General features: G+C 41.5%; 1 protein-coding gene across 4 annotated transcripts in view; it reads left to right on the forward strand.

Annotated features, from left to right (window-relative positions):
• The window catches only part of SAMD13 (sterile alpha motif domain containing 13), a 39,587-nt gene extending 15,016 nt beyond the window's left edge, over positions 1-24,571 (forward strand). For all 4 annotated transcript variants that reach the window (XM_034653781.1, XM_034653782.1, XM_034653783.1 and 1 more), the window contains exons 3-4: positions 7,525-7,636; positions 23,428-24,571. In XM_034653781.1, coding sequence (XP_034509672.1) covers positions 7,525-7,636; positions 23,428-23,571 — 256 coding nt within the window. In that variant the 3' untranslated portion in view covers positions 23,572-24,571. The remainder of the gene's footprint in view (positions 1-7,524; positions 7,637-23,427) is intronic.
• Positions 24,572-24,935: the final 364 nt, after the last annotated feature.

Below are 24,935 nucleotides of genomic sequence, written 5' to 3' on the forward strand. Positions count from 1 at the left end.
GAAGGAAGGAAGGAAGGAAGGAAGGAAGGAAAAGAAGGAAAAGAGAAAGAAAAAGAAAGAAAGAAAGAAAGAAAGAAAGAAAGAAAGAAAGAAAGAAAGAAAGAAAGAATAAAGAATAGGGAGGGAAGGGGAGGTAAACTGAGCCCATAATTCAAACTTGAAAAATAACCTTTCTAATCAGGATCTGTTGTTATATATGTTTGGTGGGATAAGTTAGAGTGCTATGTGGTTTCTTGAATACAGATGATATATAGGAGTTAATGGTGATACTTGTAACTGGTACAATTTTATTTTTCTTAGTGAAGATAAAGTTCATTCCTTAATATTTTATAGTGATCTGTTCACTCTGATATATACTGTATTGGCTCAGGCAGCCATAACAAAATACCATGGACTGGGTGGTTTAAACAACAGAAATTTATTACTCACGGTTTTGGAAATGGGGATGTCCAAGATCAAGGTACCAGCAGATTCAGTTCCTGATAAGAGGTGTCTTTCTGGCTTTTAGATGGTCACGTTCTCACTAGGTCTTTACGTGGACTTCTACGGTATGTGCATGCTGGCTTTTATAAGGCCACCAATCATTTTGGATTAGGATCCTACCCTTATGACCTCATTTAACCTTAATTGTCCTATCTCCTAAAAGCCCTATTTCTAAATGCAGTCACATCAAGGGGAGGGCTTCACCATCTGAATTTGTGGGGGTAGGGCACAATTCACTTTTGTCATATGGCCTTATGATAAATATTTCATTATTCCCTTAAATTAAATGATAACTTGAATTAAGAATTGAGTCTGTTTATTGTTTTGATTTGTCCCATTATGTCCACTTCAAATGACTACCTTAAAGAAGTGTACATTTCAAAAGAGTAAAATGGATAAAACCATTGAGTCAGCCAAGCATATCATTTAAAGCATGAAAACAACAGGAGTTTCATCAAATCCAGCAAAGTTCACAAACATGCTTTATATATGTTTTATACATTATCAGCCCTGAAGGGCTGCTGTTTTCTACATAGTTTCTGGCACGCTACCCATATCCCTACAAAAGGAAAACCGAGTTTGTCTAAACAGTAAAGCCACACCTAAGTCTTCTGGATTAGTGACCACTGTGCTGTGGCTCAGAACAGGGAGGGAAAGCTCTTCAGGCTTGCACAGTTGTCTTTAGTATTGATTGGGATATGAAACATACACATGTTTGTGTTTAGCCTGACTTTTGGCATGACTTGTATCTTATAGTGAATAAAAATTAACTCATTGCATCCTCTTGAGAGGAGTGTCCTTATTTACCCTTGTTCAGAGGTCTTTTTTTGTACTACAAGGTTGAGAACAGGTAGGGAAAGAGGCAGTTATAGAAATCCCTTGTTTTCAGGGAGATGGGGGGAGTGCTGGGGAGATATGCCCAGCAGAGATATGTCCAAGACCGAGTGCCGTGTGATTTCAGAGGACAGCCGTCAGCCTAAAGGAAGATGTCTATTACAGAGGAAAGAAATGCAGGAAGAAGTCCTGTCTGTCCCTGGGACCTGCTCCTGGTGTTTCTTCCGAATCAGGGCTCCAAAGCCTCTCTACGTACCCAGCACACCCTGACTCACCTTGCCGTGGTGACTTTTACTTCTCTGCTCTCCTTCCTCCATCTCTCAATTCCTCCTGCTCCTAAACCACTTTTTGGAATAAAGCAGGGGACACACATAACCATAACCTTTTTCGTCATTTAGCTGACTTGAGATTTTCCCCTTCGCTAGACAATGAGTTCCCAAGGCTCATCAAGTGCCTGGCTTATAGTAGGCAGATTAAAATCAATTAATGATTGGAATAAAAGATTAGGCATATTAGGAGCAGGACTTTTAACCAGTACCTTTCAAAAATGAGTAAGGTTCTAATCTTTGGAAGCTGAACCAACAGAGCTTTGAACAGCATAACCAAGCTGAGGATATGGGAAAATCCAGGATGTTGCCCAGTTAAATTTCAGTACAAACTTAGAATGGGAAATAAGCCTGGAAAGTTATGTTTGAATCAAATTTCTGAATGCCAAGAGAAAGAATTTGAAATATACAGAAGGCTTGAAGAATGATTTGCTTTCTCAGTGCTTTCATTGCTTGAGTATGCTGCAGCTAAATGCAGTCAACTTTTATTTATCAGAGTATTAAAAAATGAAAAATGTCCTGTCAAGAACCTTTGAATCCTCCTTTCTCTTTTTAGGCCTGCCTTTTAGCCAGATCCCTGCTAGTTTGGTTGAAGGGAGAGGAAGAAAGGAGTAGAGATAAAACTAAAGCTCATTTAGTTGCTTCATTGTCAGATATGTCATAGGCAAAAAAAAAAAAAAAAATCAATATTAATTTATTACAATCAGAATTATATTGCTTTTAGCCAAAGGCTGTTCTAAGATATGGGCAAAGAGTAGTTTAATTTAATTTTGAAAATAAGTTGAAAGATCAAGGCAGTATAAAATTAGAATGCATTTCTGAGTGGAAACATAAGTAACATTGAGAATTACCTTTATAAAAGGAGTAATGTGATAAATATATCACCATAATAAATTAACTAGTGCCTAAAATAACTTTTGCTCTGAAATTTGAGCAGAATTGCAATTAATGAGTATAATGGGGTTTTGAAATCTCATATGGACTGTATTTATCCACAGTTTCCTTTTGGTCTGATCAACCCTTAGAATCTAGAATATCATGAGTACTAACAACTATACACGTGCTAGATTCCGAGAAAAGGTTTCAACTGTGTTCCACCTGCCTTCACTAATGTGTAAAGGGGAAGTGGAGACTTCTGCCAGCGCTTAAAATTATAATATGTCAGCATGAAAAACACTCACAGTGAGGTCTCCATCTGCATGTACCTGCCAAATTTGTTATTTATTGCATCTCTGTCCCAATGATTGTGTCTGTAGCTCTCTTTAAAAGTGAGGTGATTGTTTAATTAAGGGATAATTGTTTCCCAGTGTGAATTATCCATGCATGATATAATTTTTATCAATATACGATGTACTTAACCCATATACACAGGGACTAAATGGTGACTGGGTTAAATGGAAACATTGGTTTGGTAAGTGATGGGACCATAGATAAATCTGCCCTTCATTTCTTGCTAATTTTTTGTAATAAGTTAAAATGCATATGTATTTTTTAAAGATCCCATGCCTGGAAAAGTATTCATGAATTTATCATCCGTATACATTATATTTTAAGAAATGTTTTTGCTATGGTGATGGTAAATAATAAATATCAGATGATAACGGAACTTTTATATCTGCCATCTCATTTCATCTGTGCAAAATTAGCAGCCACAATGGATACCACCATCTGGGAGGTGTTTTAAACAGCGCCATTTAAATTCCTTCTACAATTTGACATGCACAGGTTATAAGAAAAATTTGGAGAGAATGGTCCATTTAAAAGGGAACAAAGTGTCTCAGTGTGGTCACAAATAGCAGTCCTTTAGGAGACATATGGCTTTCCCAGTGGGGAAGGGTGACACTTAAATCCATCCTCTGAAATGTACTCATAATTTCCTGGGGCCTCGGCACTCCGCCCCTGTCCCCAACTCCCACTTTCATGCTGCCCTTGATCGTCGCCAGTTTTCTCCTTAAAACTGTTACCAAAACCACTGGAAACCCAGCGAAATTATTCATCATACTTTATAAAAAACAACCTTCAAGTGACAACATGTGCCTGCATGTTCCTGCCTCTGCAAGCTGTCCCCTCTCAAGGCCTAACTTAGGATGAGTTTGGAGCAACAGATACCTTTCAAAATCGCCATGGGAGATCCTAAGGTGTCCATCAGACAGAACCTTCTGGGCCCTCCAGCCAGTGTGTCCTCAGCAGCACATGTTCAGGCCTCAGTTCTAGTATTACTTAGAGGTAGCTGTTTACACGTCTGCTGCCCTCGCCAGATTGCTAGCTCTTTGAGGGCAGGGTCTATGCCTTCCTATCCTTATAACCCTACATCTAGTCCTGGACTGAGAAGTCGATAGGCTTCAAGTAAATATCTGTTGTATCAAGGAGTTGAGTGGAAAAGCGTAGATTTGGGAGCAAGCATATATGGAATCCAATCCTGGCTTTATCTACTATGTAGTTTAGGGTGAGTTTCTGAATCTTTCTGAGCCTTAGTTTCCTAAAAACAGGTTACAGTAGCCAGATGACAAGGAGTTCAGAGGCTGATAATAGGAAATGTACAAAAAGCATATTGTAGACTCTACGTCCGCTCTGGCTCTTAGTCCACTGACGTAACAGAGCTTTGCTGTGCATGAACAATGCACCCGAGACCTGCGCTAGGCGCGCGAGAGCTGACAAGATGAAGACAGACAGGTTTCTCCTCTCGGGATGTGAGTAGTCTAACACTGTGATTTGTCTTCTAAGTTATTTTGGGATTCTTTGCTATCAGGCCTAAACTTAGGATGGATCAGTCATTAAATGCACTGGTTGGTTTCATGCCCATTTCTTCTGCATGGGTCTCCTTACCCTAAATACGAGAGAGTGCCTGGTGTTCCGTTGCTCCTCTTCTTCATGCTACACTGTCAGCAGTGTTGTAAAGTCTTTGTTCTCTGCCGTGTTGCTAATACTCAAGAATATTTCACAATTATGGAAGTGATGATGTCATATCCCAGTGGAGTAAGAATCAGGAAACCCTCCCATCCTAAAATTACAATGTAGCATACTTTGTTATTACAATTAGATAACTATTCTCTATGAGGAAAGGCAGTTAATTGAAGTCAGCCACAGGGAGAGTGAATTCAGATGTTTTCTGGGGCACCTGAAAGTATATCTGATGGGACTCTCTGCTCACTGCTAGAAGTGAGCTGATTAGGAAACTTAAAAGATTTGTTAGAACAATGAACGCCTTTATAGACATTCTTCAAACCCACCTTAAGCAAGAGAGGGAAGGAAAAATGGTACCTTAAAGGAACTGCCCAGTGTCAGCTCATGATTGCCTATGTTAATGGGATGATAGAAAAATCCCAGCATGTGGATAATTTTTTAAAAACCCGTTTAGCTTTGACTTTAAAATACATAGTTAATGTTTGGCAATGTTAGGATGAAAGTCGTTTTTTTCCCCATGTATACTACCTGTTAAATGGTAGGAAGGTGTGTGTGTGTGTGTGTGTGTGTGTGTGTGTGTGTGTGTGTGTAGTAAGCATGCATATATATAAGTGCATATGTACATGGGCATGCAGTGTTTATAGATTCACAATCTCTAAGCTCAAAAGGGAAAACACTATTAACTAGTAAGCATTGCTTTTCAATTAAATGTTGTGTTGATGAATCATTGATCCTGTGTGTCATTGATGAAGGGCTCTTTTGTCTTGAGATAGGACAGAAGTTTGGTTATTTAATCAAATATTTTAAGTTCCTACTATGAGCAAAACATTATGTGGGAGATGAGGCAGTGGTACAGCTAGTCCCTTGACTTTTGGATGTTTGAAGGTTTTCAGGATTCCTCAAAGTCTGGGCAATTTCATTTCCATTAAAAATAACATGAATCCTTTCAACTTTCACTAACATGTTGAACCTCTCACCCATGCTTAGCTCTAGGCCCAATTTTCTTCTCACCCTCTCCCAAGATTTCAGTTACTGTCTAAAAATTAAATCTCCGAAATGTATACCTCCAGCCCACTCATCTGCTTTGAGAAACAGACTCAGTCTCGTATTACATCTCAGCTTGGATGTAGATGATACCCAAAATTCAGTGTATTCAACTAAACCTGGCAATGCCATCTAAGTGAAGTTACACCATGCATCCAGTTCCATGACACTTCCATCTCCTTCATTCTCTCTGTCTAGTCCACCACTAAGTCATGCTGATTTTCTTGGTTAAAAATCTTTTAAATCCACACACTTCCTCTCCTTGTCTGTAGCCACCACTCTGGTCTGGATCACCATGATCTTTTGCATGGATGACTGCAGTAGACCACCTCTCACTGGCATCCCTTCTTCCCCTCTGGCTCATCTCCAGTTTTCTTTTTCAAGATGCAAATCTGATCAGGTCACCCCCTTTATGTAAGACCATTTAGCAAGTTTCGTTGCTCATAGACAAAAATCCAGAATCCTCAATGGGGGCTCCAAGACGCATGGCTCCCTTGACTGTATATATTCCTCCAAAGAACCTGGAATAATCTTCACCCGATTTCATATGGTTAACTTCTGGCTGCTTTCTAGACCTTACCCCAAGAAAAACTTCCACAGGAATGCATCCCCTAGGCCCTTAAACTGTCATAGTACAGTGTATCTGTCCTTCATGGCACTTACCACAATATGCGGCTGTGCATTTAGTTGTATGATGACTGATCATTGTCTATCCCTACAGGACTGTGGGTCCACAAGAGTAAGGACCATGTCTGCTCATTAGTGTATTCCTAGCAGGAGAGCTGGCAGGAGCTTTGTTCTGAAGGATTTCTCAAGCCAAGTTAAGCTATTTGGAATTCATCTTAAAGGCGATGGACAGCTTCTGATGAATTTTAAGCAGGGGAGCAATGTAATTAGATGTACACTCTGGAAGAATTACTTTAGGTGAGGTGTAGAGAAATCCAGATGAACACTCCTGAAAGAGAAATGAGGCAAAGTCACAGTAATGGCGGGTCCTTGCCATTCTTTCTCTATTCTACTTTTCCTACCCCTCCTTTCTAAATCCAGTGAAGCAGATTACCCATAGAACCTCTCAGATGCTTGATCATCATTTAGTCATGTGAATATTGGTTGAGTTCCTAAGTATATGCTTGACACTGGGAATAATAAAATGTTTCAGGCCCAGATGTGTATCCCTAGCCCACATCTCCCAGTCTGATGAGAGAGACTGTCCAATAAGTAGAGAGTATAATCCAGTGTGGAAAGTGCTGCAATGGGAGTTTGAATGGAGTTCTCAGATGCAGAGGTTATAACTAAAACAGTTCCCTGGTGGGGCCAGAAAATGCCTCACAAGGAGATGGCATGGGAACTAGGATAAATTAGGTAGGAACGGTGGATTGTGCCAAGTAGAGACAAATAAGGGGGCATTGTAAGTGGCTGGAACAGCATGTGCAAAGGCCCAGAACTGCACAGCATATTGGGGAATGGCTTTAGCCCTGCAATTTCCCAGCTGCAGAGAGGATATGTGGGGTGGGGATGGGGAAGGTGGTAGGAGATGGGGAAAGGTAGGTACATGGGGGCCATATTGTATAGGGCCTGGTGTTCTTAATTTAGGAGTATGAGTGTCATCCTGTGAGTTGTCAGAAATCATAGAACCACTCCTAATATCTCTGGATTAAAAACCAATTCATAAGGAAGCACTTCATACGAAGAGTCTAATGGTTTATTAGGAAGACAGTGACTGAGCCAGTAAGAGTAATGATGTCTTGAACCCAAGAAACACAAGAATGGTTATGGTCCTGAGAGGTAAACTGGGATCTGGGCCTCTGAGGGAAGAGACGGCTGTGGTTCTAGCAAGCTGCCCAGGTCCTGCCCCTAGGAGACTGAGTAGTGAGCCAGGCCACACACTCTTGCACACTCCACCACAACAAGTGTCTGGGTTTGTGTTTTGCAGTTCCATGGAGAACGGGAGGCCGCCGGATCCTGCAGACTGGGCAGTGATGGATGTCGTCAACTATTTCCGAACAGCAGGATTTGAGGAGCAAGCTAGTGCTTTTCAGGAGCAGGTAAGTCGGTGTAGAGAAACCCATGATGAATACAGTTACATCTTCCTCACAGCAGGCAGAGGGAGTGAGGAGGAAGAGGACCAGAGGGCAGTGAGGGATCTATGAGGCTCTGCCTGTCCTCCACATCAAACACCAAGTATACCAGACCACTGAGGAGGGTGGGAAAGGGAAGAAGAAAAGTGACAAGCTAATGACTCCTTCCTGAGAGAGAGAAACCCAAGCCCTGGGACACATTCACAGCTGCAGGAAGGAGGGCTAACGCTCATTTACAGCTGCATCTTCTGAAAGATGGAACAGCCCTACCTTCACCACAGACACACTGGAGAGCAGAAATAGAGAAGAAAGGGAAATGTGGGGCGGATCTGATGAGAGACATGTAGCACCATCCGCTCCTGGCCCCAGCACCAACTGAGCTAGGAAAGCCCCCTCCAATCTGTGTTCCAGGTGCTTAGCAAGGTAGAGTGGAAGGAGCACAGATTAGAGTCAGATCCTGGTTCTTCTAACTGTGTGTGACTCTGGGCAAGTTTCTCTCTCTCTCTCTCTGAGTCTTGCTTTCACATCCACAACTTGAGGCTATCAATGCCCAACTTGGTAGGGTGGTGATGTGAGGATTAGGGACTTTGTCTGCACAGTACCTAGGGTAGGTCCTGGCACAGTGTTCATGGCCCTAAAGTGTTAATTCCCTTCCCTCAGATCCAGGGTTGGTATTGGAAGGAGGGAGTAGGGGTCCCTCTCCATTATCTGGATGATTCCTGACTCCCATTTTTTAGGCTGGGCCAGCACTGTAGGGATGGTGCTTTGACCATGAGGGAGCAAATTGAGGGGGCATGTTGTGGTCCACACCAGACCAGCTCTGTAAGGAAACAGAGATCCTATCTCCCTATCAGTGAAGGCTGCAGTTTTCTAAGCATTACATTTACTTTCCCAGTATTGTAATATAATTGATAGAATTATAAATTGAAGAATGTGTCTGGCTGCTTCTTCCATATCCATTTAGCTATCTCTTATTCTCTTAAGCTGGGTTTGGCTAGGGAAACTTTTCTAATATATATCTATATCATCTATCTATATGTATCATATATATATAATTAATATATAATTTCTAATTATATATAAATCTCCTTCAGTATTTTCTTCGAACCTGATCTCTGATCTCTCTCTCTCTCTATATATATATATATACATATATATACACATATATACACAAGCATATATAGTTGTTGCTGTTGTTAATTTGGAAAATTTGCTGAAATAGCAGCTTAAATCACTTCACATCCACCAGAATAGCTAAAATGAGAAAGCTTGATAAATTTATGGGGCGCCTGGGTGGCACAGCGGTTAAGCATCTGCCTTCAGCTCAGGGCGTGATCCTGGCGTTATGGGATCGAGCCCCATATCAGGCTCCTCTGCTATGAGCCTGCTTCTTCCTCTCCCACTCCCCCTGCTTGTGTTCCTTCTCTCGCTGGCTGTCTCTCTCTCTGTGTCAAATAAATAAATAAAATCTTTAAAAAAAAAAAAAAGAAAGCTTGATAAATTTAAATGCTCATGAGGAAGTAGAGCAAACACATTCCCCTGTATTGTTGGTGGGGATGTAAAGTACTCATACGTCTACCCCATGATCTGGCAGTTTCATCCTGACTATTTACCCAAGGGAAATGAAAACATATGTCCATAAAAGATCTATACAAAATTATTCTTAGTGGCTTTATTCGTAATAGTCCCAATTTCGAAACTGGGACAACGTGGTATAGTCATTCAGTGCAATACCGCTAGTAATACAAAGGAACAAGCTAGTAATACGTAAAGCAGTTGGGATGAGAAAGTATCACACTGAGTAAGAGAACCCTTGCACAAGAGTTCATATTGAACAGTTCCTATCTTAGTCTGTTTGGGGTGCTATAACAAAAATACTATAAACTGTGGGTGGCTTATAAGCAACAAACATTTATTTCTCACAGTTCCAGAGGCTGGGGATTCCAAGACTAAGGAGACTGCAGACTGGGTGTCTGGTGAGGGTCTGCCTCCTCGACAACTGTCTTTCTCTGTGTCCTCACATGGAGGAAGGGATGTGAGAGCTCTCTAGGGCTCCTTTTGTAAGGGCACTGATCCGTATAATCCCCTCCCATAGGCCCTACCTGCTAACACCATCACCAATTACCTCTAATACCCCCTGGAGATCACGTTTCAACATATGCATTCTGGGGAGACATAAGCATTCAGATCATAGCAATTTCATCTAGGTGAAGGTTGAGAACAGGAAAATGCATCATTGGTAGCACGAGTTGAAACAATGGTTGCCTCTGGATAGGTGGGAGTGGAGAATGGCTGGAAAGCGGCGTGAAGGAACTTTCTGGGTAATGGTAGCGTTCTGTCTTGATGAGGATTTGGGCTACATGTATCTGCTTCAGTAGGTGCACCGCAGGTGCACGGGCATATACAGATGTTACAGATGTGTGTGCTACATGACCTGTACATTTTACCTCAGAAGAAAAGGAACTAGAAAAAAATATTAAGCAATTAGTAGTATGCAAACTGAAGTGTTTAGGGGAATACAGTGATTTATACAACTTACTTTGAAATGCATCAAAATATGGATTGACAATTGGTTAGAGGAATGAGTAAAAGGATAAACATGATAAAAGTATAGAAAGGTATAGAAAATGTTAATTGTAGAGTCTAGGTGGTGGTCATGTGGGTGTTCACTATATGTTCTTACAACTTCATGTTTGAAAATTTTTATAAAAAATCGTGGGGAGAAATACCTCAGGTTGGAAGGTGAAGGCCTATCAGCTGGAACATATTTTATTTTAGTTTTTAATGGAGTAATATCCATTTGTGTCATTACAGTTGAATAACTCTCTTCTAAAATTAAATTTAAATAATATTGTAAAAGGTTAACAAAAAAAAAAAAAAAAGGACTCAGCTAAAAGGTCTCTTGGCCCAATTCCCAGCTGCCCAAAAGCATTTTTCAGATTGGGCTTTTACTCAGGCTCCTCTGAGGCAAATGGGGGGAGGGGGTGTCCTTTGGGCCTTGCAGGTTCTGTGCAGGACCTCAGAATGGAGCTGGCCAGCTCTGAGCTTGGCCCAGGAGCGGGCCCTTTCTCCCAGGAATGACATCACTCTGGCACCAGCAAAACGGGAAGCAAAGGGGAGCAAACTCTCCCAAAACACTTCATTCAGAAGTCCTTCAAGTGGAGAAAGGGCATCATCTTGCTACTGTGCTGAGTCCCACTCAGGAGCCTGAGAAATGAATTGCCAGGGTATTGGAGTTTTGCAAGCATGGTCTAGAAGCTTGAGGTCCTTCATTCTCATGGAAGGGCGGTTGAGTGGAGGAAAGAGTCTGCCTTAAGTTATTCCCTGGAAGTGATCCAAATTTTCCTGCTGCTGTGTATTTTTCTCATCATCTTTCCTCTTTTCCTTAAAGAAGGTAAAGGGAGGGCAAGGAGGGAACTAGTCAGGCTCATCCTGATAAGACAAGTAGCCACTGTGATTTCCATGAGGACTGAAGATCAAGATCTTTTACCATGTTACCCTGCCTCTTCCATCATCCTTCCAAGGCATGATGATGGGATCCTTCAAGGATCTTTCTGTCAGTGAACTTCAAGTTCACCCTAGATAGGAAGACCGCCACCCCCAGCCCAAACACATGACCCTTTCGGGCACATCTTCCAGGTCACAGCAGCTGAGAAACAATAAGGAGGCCCACATGCTGAAATCTCCTCAGGGAAATCTTTGCCCTGCCATCGGACAGAAACAGGACAGGGCTGGAAAGTACCCTTACACCACCTTGGAAAAGGGCAGGTCCAGAAAGGATATTCAGTTGCCAGTGATGTGGGGAGCTTAGTTCCTTGGCCAACTATGAAGGACTGAATGTTTGTGCCACCTCCCCCCAAATTCCCGATTCGTATGTTGAAACCCTAACTCCCAATATGATGATATTGTGTGGTGGGCCTTGGGAGAGAATCAGATTTAGATGAGATCATGAGTGTGAAGCCCTCACGATGGAAGTAGTCCCCTGAAGTGAAGAGACCAGAGAGCTTGCTCTGTCTTTCTCTGCCGTGTGAGAATGCAGCAAGAGGATAGCCACCTGCCAGCCAGGAAGAGGGCCTCACCAAGAACCTGATCATGCTGGCGCTGTAAGCTTGGACTTCCAGGCTCCAGAACTATGATCAGAACTTAGAGCTGAGTAAGATAGTGACATTGATGCTGGACATGTCCACCCTCAGCTGGGCTGACTTTCAGGAGAACATCAGTCTTCACGGTATGGTCTCACAGTATGATACTGGATATTCTGTTGCTGTAGCAACCAGACAGATGTGGCTTTCTAGTAGTGAGACTCCCTGGAAGATGTCAGGCCATTGAGCAAGGTTTGTCCAAAGGGCAGGAATGGTGTCCCATGTCTATGGTGTGAAGCATCTGGTGAAGCCAGTGACCTTTGCATGACGTCCTTTTCTCTGAGCAGGCACAATGCCACGTGAAAATGATTTCCATTAAGTTTCCTTCTGGTAATGATCTCTATCAAGTTTTCTTCTGGAAAATCTCTTTTGAACCTACTGTGTAAGCCACAACTATAAGCCAAAAGAACTGTTGGAAGGGAAGTTCTAAGCCCCTGCCCAGACCCTTGCCCCACCCCCCATGACCCAGTGTCAATAGTATGTGTGTTTCAAGTTGTTTTACTCTTCTGGTCAATCCCCTTTAAGACCAGTGTTATCCCTCTTCCTTGGCTCACTGACCTCGTTAACAGTGCTCCAGAGGGTTCACTGGCCAATAAGAACAGGAGGCAGTGGGAGTCCTTCCTAGAGGAGGCAGTAATGACAACTCTGTCAGTATTCTCTTTCCCATGGACATCGTGGGGTGGTGGCTGTTTTCCCAAGTGTCTTCTGGCAGGCAGATCTCTCATGCTGTGGTGACTCCTAGTTTCTTTTCTCTTGATTGACATTGGTCACTGGAGGGTCCAGAAGAGTTCGCCTTTCTAAGACTCAGATTTCTATAAAGCGAATGTTGATTTAAACAGACAGAACATTGCTCAAGCTGTTGCTTTAACAGTCAAGTGTTAGCTTAGAACTGGCCTTCATGAAGTGTGCTCTCAATGCACAGCACAGAGCACGAAACTACCTGAGCGGTTGTATATACACAGTTGAATTTTGGTGACTAGATAAAAAATTGGCATTTGCCCATGGATATGGGTTGCCTGGTTTTCAAGAGTCAAATGTACTTCAGAAACTTTGCTTTCCTAAGAGCATTAGTTTTGGTGGAAAGCCATTGCTATTGACAATACTTTTAGTTGCCAGTTAAGGAATGCTGGCAGTCCAGTATGGCACCATCACCACTCAGACTGGACCCTAATGCAGGTCCCAGATAGCTCTGCCTCTCATAATGTAGTCACTTCACTTCCATGTCTTCATCTGTCTGACTCGTGTACTCAGGTTATATGCGACGAAGATGGAAGGCAGCGATCTGCCACTCACTCAGTGTCATATAATTCATATTGTTCAGATGCCTCAAACTTACAAGTGAGTAACATCAGTGATTCTGTTTCCAGAACAATATGTATCACTGAGATAATTTTTTTTATCAGAGTATCATGACAATATAGCAGGCAATTCATGGTGACAAATTAATTTTACTCTATTAGCTCCTCACTTTCCCAAACCACGTGTATAAGAGCAGTATTTTACTCTGAAATGCCCAACTGGTTGTTTAAACCATTCATTTGAAATGCAGATTGGCATTTTTTTCATATGACTATTCGCTAACTTTCGGAAGCCACGGACTTAACAAATGTGGATAAAAATTCTCAGTGCTACAAATTGCCAAATAACACTACTTCCAAAAGAAGTAGTGAAGTGGGGAGGCCAATCAGAGCAACTCTGAGCCTAATGGCCTGAGTCATCGCCGGATGGATTTCAACTGCAGTGATTCTGGTGGATATGTCTTGTCTTTTCTTTTTTTTTTTTTTAAAGATTTTATTTGTTTGAGAGAGAGCAAAAGAGCAAGGGAGAGAGAGAGAATGAGTACAAGCTGGGAGAGGGGCAGTGGGAGAGGGAGAAGCAGACTCCCTGCTGAGCAGGGAGCCCCATGTGGGACTCAGTCCCAGGACCCCGAGATCATGACCTGAGCCGAAGGCAGATGCTTAACCTGCTGAACCACCCAGGTGTCCCTGTGGTGGATATTTCTACTTAGACCCAGGACAAATCCAGGTTTTGGGAGCCCTAAAGCTTTTACAACTTTAAGAGCCCTCCTTGGGGAAAGAAATTCGAAAATATGAATACAAAATTCCTGAGGCAAAGCTAAGCTTCATTAGCTTCATGGGAAATCCAGCTCTGAGTGAGACCTGTTAAAACCCCACAAATTGGAAGCAACTGTATAACTTTGTCAGCATTTTATAATACCAACTACTGAAAATATTTAAGGTGCCTTGACACCTGATATTTCTTAACAGTTGAAGGCTTCTGATATGCTTAAAATATTTTATAACATAATCAATAAGGGAAGTGGCAAGTCAAACTCTGCTGCTGCGTCCTTCCCACCTATAAATATTTAGGAAGTAGTTAAAAAACAAATGGTTGATGCTAACAATAAGAAAATAGCCAAGAGAATTGAAAACAAAACTGATAAGGAAAGGACTTTTTGAGTTTTTGATTGAAATAGAGTGGATTTCTATAAACCAAGAATCCCAAATGGTTGCTTAAGTCATTTATTTGAAATGAGACCAGTTGTAAGACATTATCACCTAGTCAGGTACGTACATGGTGCTTCTTTGGCTTATTCACTCGTTCAAATATTTCAGTAGTTGTTGTAGCTTTTTCTAACACTCATTAAAATGAATATAAAATTACTGAAGTAAATAATGCTCATCATCACAAGAATTGTTTTACTTTAACAAAACCACCTGAAACCATTGTAGGTATGAGAACCATTTGAAGGAAGCACAGAATTCCTGGCAGGGGAAGATCAAATACAAAGGCATGAGGACATGAGAAAACATGGTTTATCTTGAGAATTCCAAGTGCGTTGGAGTAAGAGGTGTGGAGCAGGGAACGTCGAGGAAGAAGACTGAAAGAAACAGGGGTCCAGAATACAGATAGTCTTCTTTGTCTGGCAGAAAAGAGACTTCACCTGAAAGGCAGTGGGAAACCATGGAAGGGTAATAAGTGGGAAGTGAGTGCCAGGATGAGATTTGTGGTTTTGAAAGATCAGTCTAGTGGCAATGTGGAGAGTGGATTGGAGGACAAGGAGATGGAAGGTGGGAACAAAGCTGCAATAATTCTACTGGGCAAAGGAAAAGAAGAATTAGAAAATCTGGAGAAGATGGCCAGAAGAATTTAGTGGATCACTGGAAATGGAGGTTGAAGATTTGTCCAATCTCTGTTCTCGCCCTAACCCAAAACCACTCAAGTTCACTGCCCACAGGTGGGAAAGGGAGGAGCTTGGATGACTGCCAAGTTTCCAGATTGGGTGGTTGTAAAGTAGTGCCATTAACTAAGATGTTTGTGGGAGGAAAGTTGTAAAAGGGATATAATGAGCACAGTTTGGGGCACATTAAATTTGAAGGCCTGTGGTACATCCAGGTATATATATCTAGCAGACAGTTTGGGGGAAGAGTGAGACCTAGAGGCAGAGATAAGAGGTCATCAGCAGTCATAGGAGAGATGAGACTGAGAGAGACATTTAGAAGGGGGAGAGGAAAAAGGCCAAGTTCAGCACCCTGGGGAATACCAGGTTTTAACTGTTTAGAGAAGAAAGGCAACTAGCAAAAGCAACTGAGAAAGAACACTCAGGGAAGTGGGGAGAGAACCAGTAATGAGAGGTTGTACAGAAACCAATGAAGGAGTGAGTTTCAAGAAAAATGAAATGATCAGCAAGGTCAAATTCCTCAAAAAGGTGAAGCCCCTGTGGGGTCTGTGAATAATGGTGGAGTTTCAGTGGAGTTGGGGTGGGGGGAGGGTAGATGACTGTTTGGGAAGTGGAGGACCCTTTTTTCCAAGTTGAGGAGTGAGTGGGAGGCAGGCAAGTGAGGGGAGAACCAGTAACTGGAGGGTCACGTAAGCATGAGGATTCTTTTCTAAGAGAGGAGACACTCAAACTTATTTACATGCAGGAGAGCAGCCAAAAGAATTAGATAGGTTAAAATTGAATGAAATTGAGGACAGTTAAATAAAGCAAACTCCCTGAGGATAAGAAAAAGGATGAGATCAAAGAGTATGGAAGGGCAAAGACATGGAGAAATTGGAACCCTCATACATTGCTGGTTGGGAATATAAAATGGTGCAACCACTGTGGGAAAGTTTGGGGTTCTTCAAAAAGTTAAGCATAGAATTACCATATGGCTCAACAATTCCCCACAAAGAATTGAAAAGAGGGACTCAAATAGATACTGGTACACAAATGTTCATTGTGGCATTAATCACAATTACCAAAAGGTGGAAACAACCCAAGTGTCTATGAACAGATGAATGGATAAACAAGATGTGGTATATATCTACAACAGAATATTACTCAGCCATAAAAAGGAATGGAGTTCTGATCCATGGATGAACCTTGAAAACACTACACTAAGTGAAGTAAACCACTTAAATATTGTATGATTCCATTTATATGAAATATCTAAAATAGGCAACTTCATAGAGACACAAAGTAGATTAAAGGTTATCAAGGGCTTGGGGGGGGAAGGCGAGTTACTGCTTAATAGAGTTTCTGTTTGGGATGATGGAAAAGTTTAAAAAATAGATGGTGGCAATGATTTCACAATGTTGTGAATACAATTAATGCCACTAGCTTTTACACTAAAAAATAGTTAATTGAAATGGCCTGCTTCATGTTATACATATTTTACCAAAATAAAATGTAATGTCAGTCATAATATATGATTCAGTTCATTCAATTTCGTCAATAAAATACTCAACTCTTATTTTTTTTGTTTTAAAAAACTATGAAGGGGTCAATTCTGAGCAAGACAGGGATTATCTTCCTCTATCTTTCCTATGCCCTGGGGACATAGGTGAGGATGTGTGCAGATCTAGCTAAGATTGCCCTTGTCCCCAGGGACCTTAAGGGAGTTCCTGACAGCCTCTATTTCCTTTGCTGAACAAGAGGCAAGCTCCTGTGCTTGGAGTGAACAGGATGGGAAAAGGTTTAATAAGGAACTAGAGGAGAGCAGTGAAGGTTAAGAGTGGCCATCAAGGGGAATGTGAGAGGAAGCTGACCAAGGATACATAGAACTGCTGAGGAATTTTCCTGACCCAGCCGAGACTGGCGCATGGCTCCTGTGTAGTGTTTCATCTTCACAGCTTGTTTTCCTCAGCTGCACCAGGCACAGGAGTCAGAGAAGCTGGATTGCTATTCTGCTTCTGGATGGGGTGTTTGTGTCATGGGCACAGTGGATAACTAATGGCCTAAGAGGGCAATTTGAGAGGGCATATGAAAGAATGGTTCTCAGGGCCAACCAAGGGGTGCAGACTTGATACAAACGAGGAGTCTGAAGGAGACCCATGACCTTGGAGAAAGTGGAATTGAAATGTGAAATGAGAGTAAGGAGAAGGAGCGAGAGATAGGATAGGATTTTGGACTTTAAGTGTTGCAGAGGTAGGACTCTGCTGGTTGATGGCATTATTGAAGGTCCTAGAAGTGAAGGTGAAGTTGTGGAAATGGTGTATTAGAGTAGACTAACTGTTGTCACAAGTAGATGAAAAGATGTATAATGGCTTAATTATAGTAGAAGTTTGTTTCTTATTCATATAAATAGTTTATGGTGGTCTTGGGAGTGTTCTCCTTCGCTGTAATTCAAGAACCCAGGGTGATGGAGGCTCTGTCATCTTAGTCAGATCAAGATCATCCAGGTATTGACATCTAGTTGGCATAAAGATAAAGAGCAAGGAGGAGCACACATAGTTGGTTTTGTGGGCTGGGTGCACACAGAAAGAGGTACACATCATCTCTTCAGAGGTCATTGGCCAGAACATGGTCACATGGCCACACCAAATTGCAAGGAAGTCTGAGAGATGTGTAGTTATGTGTCCTGGAAAAAAGAGCAATCAGCAGCCCTTGCTACACTTGAACCTCAAAGCCATTTTTTAAAGCATCTGCTGTTGTGATGCTGCTACTTAGTTTTGTTCTTAAGTCCAGAGATAAGTTTCAAAAAGGCTAACTTTATAAAGATAGCTGAAGTGAAAAAGCCTTATCTGGCCATACATGGGAAGCCTTTACTTCTAATTCTGTTCCTTGAATCTATTCTGGTGGGTTTTTTTTTTTAATCTAGGCAGACATCTCTGTAACCCAGTTTCCTCATTTGATGAAGTGAGTTTCATTCTTTTTCCTTCATCAGAAATGTGTACAAGACTTTTTTAGTAATAGAGCCCCTTTATCACCCACTTTGTGCCAGCAGCAAATATTAAATAACAGGGAGATACACATTAAGTCACTGAAGGCATTAGCCCTCACAATGAACCAAAATGGATTTTGTATCGGATTTAAGGCAAGACCCATTTTGCTTCTGACTGTCACTTTAACAAATGAGGTAAAGACTTCTTTTTGAGCCACATAGATGTTTTTTTTCTGTAAACAAGCTGCTCACTGTTGGTTTTTTTAACTAGGTGAAGTTTTCCTAATATGTATATTGTCCACCTCAGATTTTCCACCAATAGGAATGCAAGGCGAGCACAGCATCAGCTGAGAGTCATTAGCTGATAATGTTGAGCTCATAGTCACTCCCCCCATATGAGCTGTGGGGGGTAGGGTGGAGGGGTGGGAATTGTAGAGGACATCAAAGAGGAATTTCCTCACCAGAAAAGAGTTTGTTCCAACAACTATGTGAGAAGATTCAAAGGGTCCTGGTGTAGTAGCTTACCATCTTACTTTCCAAAATTATATGGAAGTTCTTCTGAAAACAAACTCTGTGTCTTGGTAAGGAAAGGTCCTTTAAAGAAACATGGTGAATTACTATAAAGTACTAGGGGTGCCTCAAAACGCGTCCCCCTCTGATATTAAGAAGGCTTATCACCAGTTAGCTCTTCAGGTACATCCAGACAAGAACCCAGAAAACAGGGAGGCAGCTGAGGAGAAATTCAAACAAGTAAAAGAAGCCTATGAGGCCTTGTCTGATGCTGAGAAATGCAACAACTATGACAAGTCCAAAGAGAACTACATCAAAATTGAAAATACAGGTGGCTACAGAGACAAAAACTGCTTGAAAGAGGAACGACGGTTTGAGAGGCCACACTGTGGCTCACAAAATGTCTTTGAAGACAAAGACCTCTTCTCAGGAGATTATTTTTCCACTGATCGTGTGGGAAAGGCCACAAGATTTCGCTCCTCCTTCTTCGATGTGATCCCCATATTGGACACAGGATTTTCCACATTTGTATCCTTGGGCTCCAGAGCAAGTCCCCCTTCCTCTGGGACATTTGTACCCTTTGTAAGCAGTGGAATGGGAAACTTCAGACTGGTCACCACTTGTAGCCAGATAGTGAATGGCAAGAGAGTTGTTACAAAGAAAGTTCTAGAAAATGTGAGAGGGAAGACTGAAGTGGAAAAAGACAGCCTATTTCGTCAAATTCCTCCACGTCATCGGTAAGGAGTCTGTGCTTTGTTCTTTCACAGGGAGACTTTCCTGTAAGGCTGGTGAATCTCATGCTTATAAAAGATGAAATTGGAATCTGAGAGTGTGTTGAACTAGAATGGACAGAAGTCAGCTTAGTTCAAACCTCTCCTTTCACAGAGGAAAGAAATAATGGACCAGATGATACACAAGAAACTAAGAAGCAGCAGAGTTTGGCTTCCACCTCATCTTCTGATTCTAACTGAGCCTTCTTTTCCTCTGCACCGTGTTTGGGACAGTAGAGACCACCACCACAAATATGGCCTCCTGGGTTAGTTGTAGGAACCTACCATCAGAAAGCCCATTGACTTCTCTTTGACTTTTTCCCTGTCCTTCCCTGCTTTTAACCAGTTTCCTCTTTCTTGACGGCCACTCTTTTCCTCTTCCTAACCTCTTTCTCTTCTCTCTTCCCCCCTCATTTTCTTCCCATACATTTCCAACGGGCCATATCACAATTAGGCTTGATTGAAAGAGCTACCAAGGTGTAGATTAGCGTTTGCAGAGAGAAAGGGTGAAAAGTAAATGGGTTAAGATTTTTTAAATACATTTTTTAATAGATAGCATTTATTGAGTCCTTGATAGGTATCAGGCATTCTACTTCAAATGTGTTATCTCAGTAATCCTTTCAGCAGTGAAATACAGTAGCTACTTTTCCTCTCTCATATAGATAAGGAAATGAGGCTTAGGGAGATTAAGTATCTTGCCCAAGCCCCACCTAATAAGCAATAAAATAATGTCTTACTATAAGACACATGCTTATCTACTGAGCTATAACATCTAAGGATCCCTCTCATTTATTTTTACATCTTGGGTCTTGCCCTCATTGGAAATTTACACCTATCATCTCTAAACCTTACTTCCATGCATGAGTACTTGCTGGAACTTATTAAGTAGGCAAAGATTTTTTTGCATCAATATTGTTGTCCAACAGGTACTTGGTTACTCTTACATGAAGACAGAAGCCACGTACAAAGTTTCACTGAAACTGACAAATGATTATCCCTTAACACAGGGATGTGAACAGGATCCCAAGGTGTGAACTATCTTTTTGTTTTGGCTTTAATCATGATGTACATGCAAAATCATGGGATTTTTTAATATCTATTTAATTGGATTTGGTCACCCACCAATCCCTTCATTTATCCTAATAAACAGACTGGGGTACAAAGGAGTGGTTGCTTGTGGAAAATTACTGATGGAGTCTGCATCAGAAACTCTGTCTTCCAGTTTCCAATCTCATGCTCATTCTAGTACACCATGCTGACTGGCAAAATTTGGATTTCATTTGCATCTCAGTCTTTTATAGAAGTTATGTAACAAATGATTCGCTTCCTTAATCAAGGAACTTTTCTGTGTTTGCAATTTTTATGAGACAAATTTTTGATGTAGTCTTTGAGCTTTTTTAATCTCACTGAGTCTTCTGAACTTGAACAGGAATACGCCTACATCCCTCTGGCAAAGGGTAGCATTCAGGCAGGGAGCACACTTCCAGAAAGGAAGCAGTAGATGGATTTGGAATTGGAACATATCCTGTTCTTGCCGCTTAGTAGTCATTGAGAACCTCCTGTCTGTCAGGCACTGTGCTAGGTGCCTTACGTGAATGAATCATGTCTAATCTCTAGAATCCTTCAGGGGTTTATTTTCATTTTGCAAGTGAGGAAACCGAGGCTCAGGAAAGTCTGGTCCTTTACGCAGGGTCACACAATAAATTGTGGAGACAGGGTTCAGACTGCAGTTTGCTTGACCTGGAAGCTCACATTTCCATCATGTTGTGTTCCACTGCCATTCATCTGAGCTGCTATAATCATGACCAAAAAGGAAAGTTTTGTTGTATGTATGAGTTATATTCATTTCCAATTTTTAAAATGAGGATTTCCAGATGGAGCTTTCTTTTACCAACCCTAGTGTGAGGTGAACTGCAGTGTGGCTACTGAACAAAAGGAAAATCAAATTGGAGCGTGAAACTTGATTTTCCATTTTGTCTTAAATAAAATCCAAATTTCAGCATTTTTCACAGACATACTTGGCTTTTGACAGAAATGCTGAGTTGTAGAAGGACTTTTTTGCCAGCAAAGATAAAAAAAAAAAATCACTTTCAGTTAGTCAAGGAAGTTTTCTTGTAGTGTAGAAAGGAAAGCAGGGTCATCTCTTCCTCATGCCCTTTTAAAATATGTAGGAAGTTAAGTATGAGCAAACAACAACAAAGGAAAGATGGAGAGCAGGAAGGGCTCTGCCGTTTTCTAAAGCGTCCCAAGTGAGTCCATCTTCAGCTCAGTTAATCTAAGCTAGGCGGTGAGCTTTGAAGGGACCTATGATTCAGATTCCTGTGACCTCATAGTGCCTTCAGAACTGCTACCGTGGTTTCCGCATGTCATAAGCTCCTCTGCCAGTTCTCATCCTTACAGGTTTTACTGACGGGCAGTCTTTGGGCTTACTAGCCGTGAAAGGAGAAGAAAATATTTTAGGGTTGGAAAGTCAAATCCTATGTCCTGAAATAATTTTCCACTTTTGCCCTGTCAACTAACTGCTTTTTTATACGCCATGTTTTTGAATCGTTGTCTCTCACAAATTAATGTGAGACTTTTTTTTTTTCTAGTTGTCAGCAAAATAAAGGTTTCCAGAGTTCAGAAGCACCATAGAGCAGTTAGAAGTAATTCCTTGTCCTTCTGCTCTGGTTCATGGTAGGTGGTTGACAAATGACGTGAGGACCATGGGCCTGTTGAGGAACAATGACAAGTGATTGTAGAATTCATACCTCAGGAAGCATTTGCAAAAATAATCTCTCATGGAATCCTGTCAGAAACCCCCCAATCCCCACATTACCAACCGAGGAGACAGAGGAGGAAGGGATTTACCTAAGGTCACAAAGTGGGTGTTTCTTCAGCCCGCTAGCCCAGTGCTTTTTCTCCACACACTGAGACATACGAAGCCCATTTTCTTTAGAGCCTGGCAAAACACAGGGGAGTTTGGAGGAATGGCCTTGTTGGGGTCAGTGTAGGAAAGAGTCAGTTTTGTGTAGTTGCAGTTACACCCCCATCCCTTTGTCTGTCCACCAGTGGGGGAGATGGATACATATGTCTGTACATATGTCTGTACAGACATGTCGAGGCTTACTGAAAATGCAGAGCTGGTCCATCTCTTGAGCCCAGGCCCCCTAAAAGCCAGCTCATTTGTCCCCACAATAAAGAATAACAAAAAGAAGGTGGTATTCAGCATCCTTCTCAGTGATTCCTTTCCAGAAGTTCCAAACTACTTTCTGTATTTGGGATCCACTCCCTTTCATGGAAAGCCTGTTTATATTTCACCCCCAAAGTTTTGTGGTCTCCAGGGCACTCTGGTTGGGTACGTGAATGGGGTGGAAAGCAGACTCTGAGAGAGGAGGGGCAGAGCCCTGCACCTCACTACCTTATTTGGAATCTTGAGGATCCACTGAGAGGAAGTATGGTGGGACCCTCAACATGAGAGGTTGATTTTTGGGTTGATACAGGATGATTCTTTTAAAGGACAGGAAAGAAGTTCACAGAGAGTGAATCTTTTTTCCACTGCCCATTGTTGTGATTGACAAGATTCCAGAAAACCTAGGATTCTGTGACCCCATTTGTTCACCTATACCACACATATTTACTTCCAAGTGTCAGGAGAAACAGAAGGGTCTTATGGAAAGAACATCAGCTTTGGCTGTAGGCAGATGATTCAAATCCTGTTTCCCTTGCCTAACTTCTTAATCTTAGGCATATTAACTTCTCGCCTTGGTCCTTGGTTTGCCTGTAAAATTAAGCTGATAATCCCTACCTGTCCTAATTTATAGAGTTGTTTTAGGAATTAAGTACACAGAAATTTTGCATAAACTTCAATACATTTTATAAATGGAAAGTGTCATTATTTCTTTCAGAAACAATACCTCTGATCCTTACAGGTGTATGTGCCAAGCCTGCCTGTCATATTCTTAAGATGCGACTTTAGGGATGTGATCTTGAAAATGGGATCAGCTATGGGTTGTATTTAATCCAAAAATAAAAGTGGAAGATGGAACATAAAAATAGAGGAGTCTATTTTTTCCATTTAACCCAAGTAAAAAAGTAATGTTTTTAGCTTGAGGACAATCAATATGTATTTTCCTTTGAACTTCTTTTGTTCTTCATTATCCTTGCACTTTTGGACTTAATGTTGGTCTTACCCTTGGCTTCCATTATAGGAAATTGATGGAAAATCCCTGCTATTGATGACAAGAAATGACGTGTTGACGGGACTTCAGTTAAAACTGGGGCCTGCCCTGAAAATCTACGAATACCATGTAAAACCTCTGCAGACAAAGCATCTAAAGAACAACTCTTCATAGTACAGTCAAATTGGGGTCTTAGACCTCAAAAAATACATGATGACATAATTTAGTTTCATGTGATGAAACTTTGTAAACAGAATACATACATGTGTATATGTAAAGAATTTCAGTCAAATGAAACGTTATCCTATGGGATAGACTAGGCAATCCATCGGCTGACCTGAACTCAGCCAGGAGGAGCAAGGATGACTTGTGGACAGCATGGTTTTCCTGGTGGAGCTTGTCAAACAGAGTAATCTTTGACATAGTTGGACACCCCTCCCCACCAAAGGGGTTTTCTTCAGATTGCTTTCCCAAAATCCTTGAAAAAGGGTGGAATGGAATGACCCTCTGCTTACAGATGTAGGGAGATTAAAGACAAGAAAGCTTGGGGAAGGGGAGAAAAGAGAGAGAGATTGCTGTCTCCCTTGAATCCCTCTGCTCCTTAGAGTTTGTGTTATTTGGATGGAATTGCCGACACCCTCCTTTATAGAGGGTCCTCCACTTGACCTTATTAAGGTTTCACTGGGAAATACTGCGATGTTTGAGAGGAACGTGTGTCAAGGCCCCGACAGGAGCACAACCTCTGAAAAGAGAAACTCTGGTGTGTCTTGGGGATCTCCATCCACATTCAGCTTCTTTCACAGGGGGTAATGGTATTTTCTGCATAGGTTTACTTTCCAATTGGCTTTTTGTCTCCGAAGAAGAAAGCATTTTTTCACTTTATGGTTTGTATTTATACTGATTTGTTTCTGAAGGAATTTGCCAAGAGTTACAGATCAAAAAGCCTTGTTACTAGTACAGAATATTTTTATATATATTCCTTCATGATGGTGTAATATTTTTTTAATTGCTCTGATACTTTGTTTGATTCTTGGTTTGAGTACTTGTTTTTAAGAACTTGAAAAAAGTGAGCTTGCTACATCTCTGTTCAAAGAGACATTTGTTCAAATCTCTGTCTGTCAATGCCTTGTTGAATTGGTGCTTTGTGGTCGCAATAAAGCATTGCTTCAGTTTATTGCCAGTGTATGTTTGATCTTTTCTGTTTGGTTGCCTCTTCAGTTGGGATTAAGGATTGAGGTCACTCCTCAACACTGTGGAAAGAAAGTTAAGCCTAGGGGCGCCTGGGTGGCACAGCGGTTAAGCGTCTGCCTTCGGCTCAGGGCGTGATCCCGGCGTTATGGGATCGAGCCCCACATCAGGCTCCTCCACTATGAGCCTGCTTCTTCCTCTCCCACTCCCCCTGCTTGTGTTCCCTCTCTCGCTGGCTGTCTCTATCTCTGTCCAATAAATAAATAAAATCTTTAAAAAAAAAAAAAAAAAGAAAAAGAAAAGCCTAAAAAAAAAGCAAACAAACAAACAAAACCTTTAGAAATATAAAA

The sequence above is a fragment of the Ailuropoda melanoleuca genome, chromosome 2, assembly GCF_002007445.2.
Source record: "Ailuropoda melanoleuca isolate Jingjing chromosome 2, ASM200744v2, whole genome shotgun sequence".
In the NCBI taxonomy this organism is placed as follows: Eukaryota; Metazoa; Chordata; class Mammalia; order Carnivora; family Ursidae; genus Ailuropoda; species Ailuropoda melanoleuca.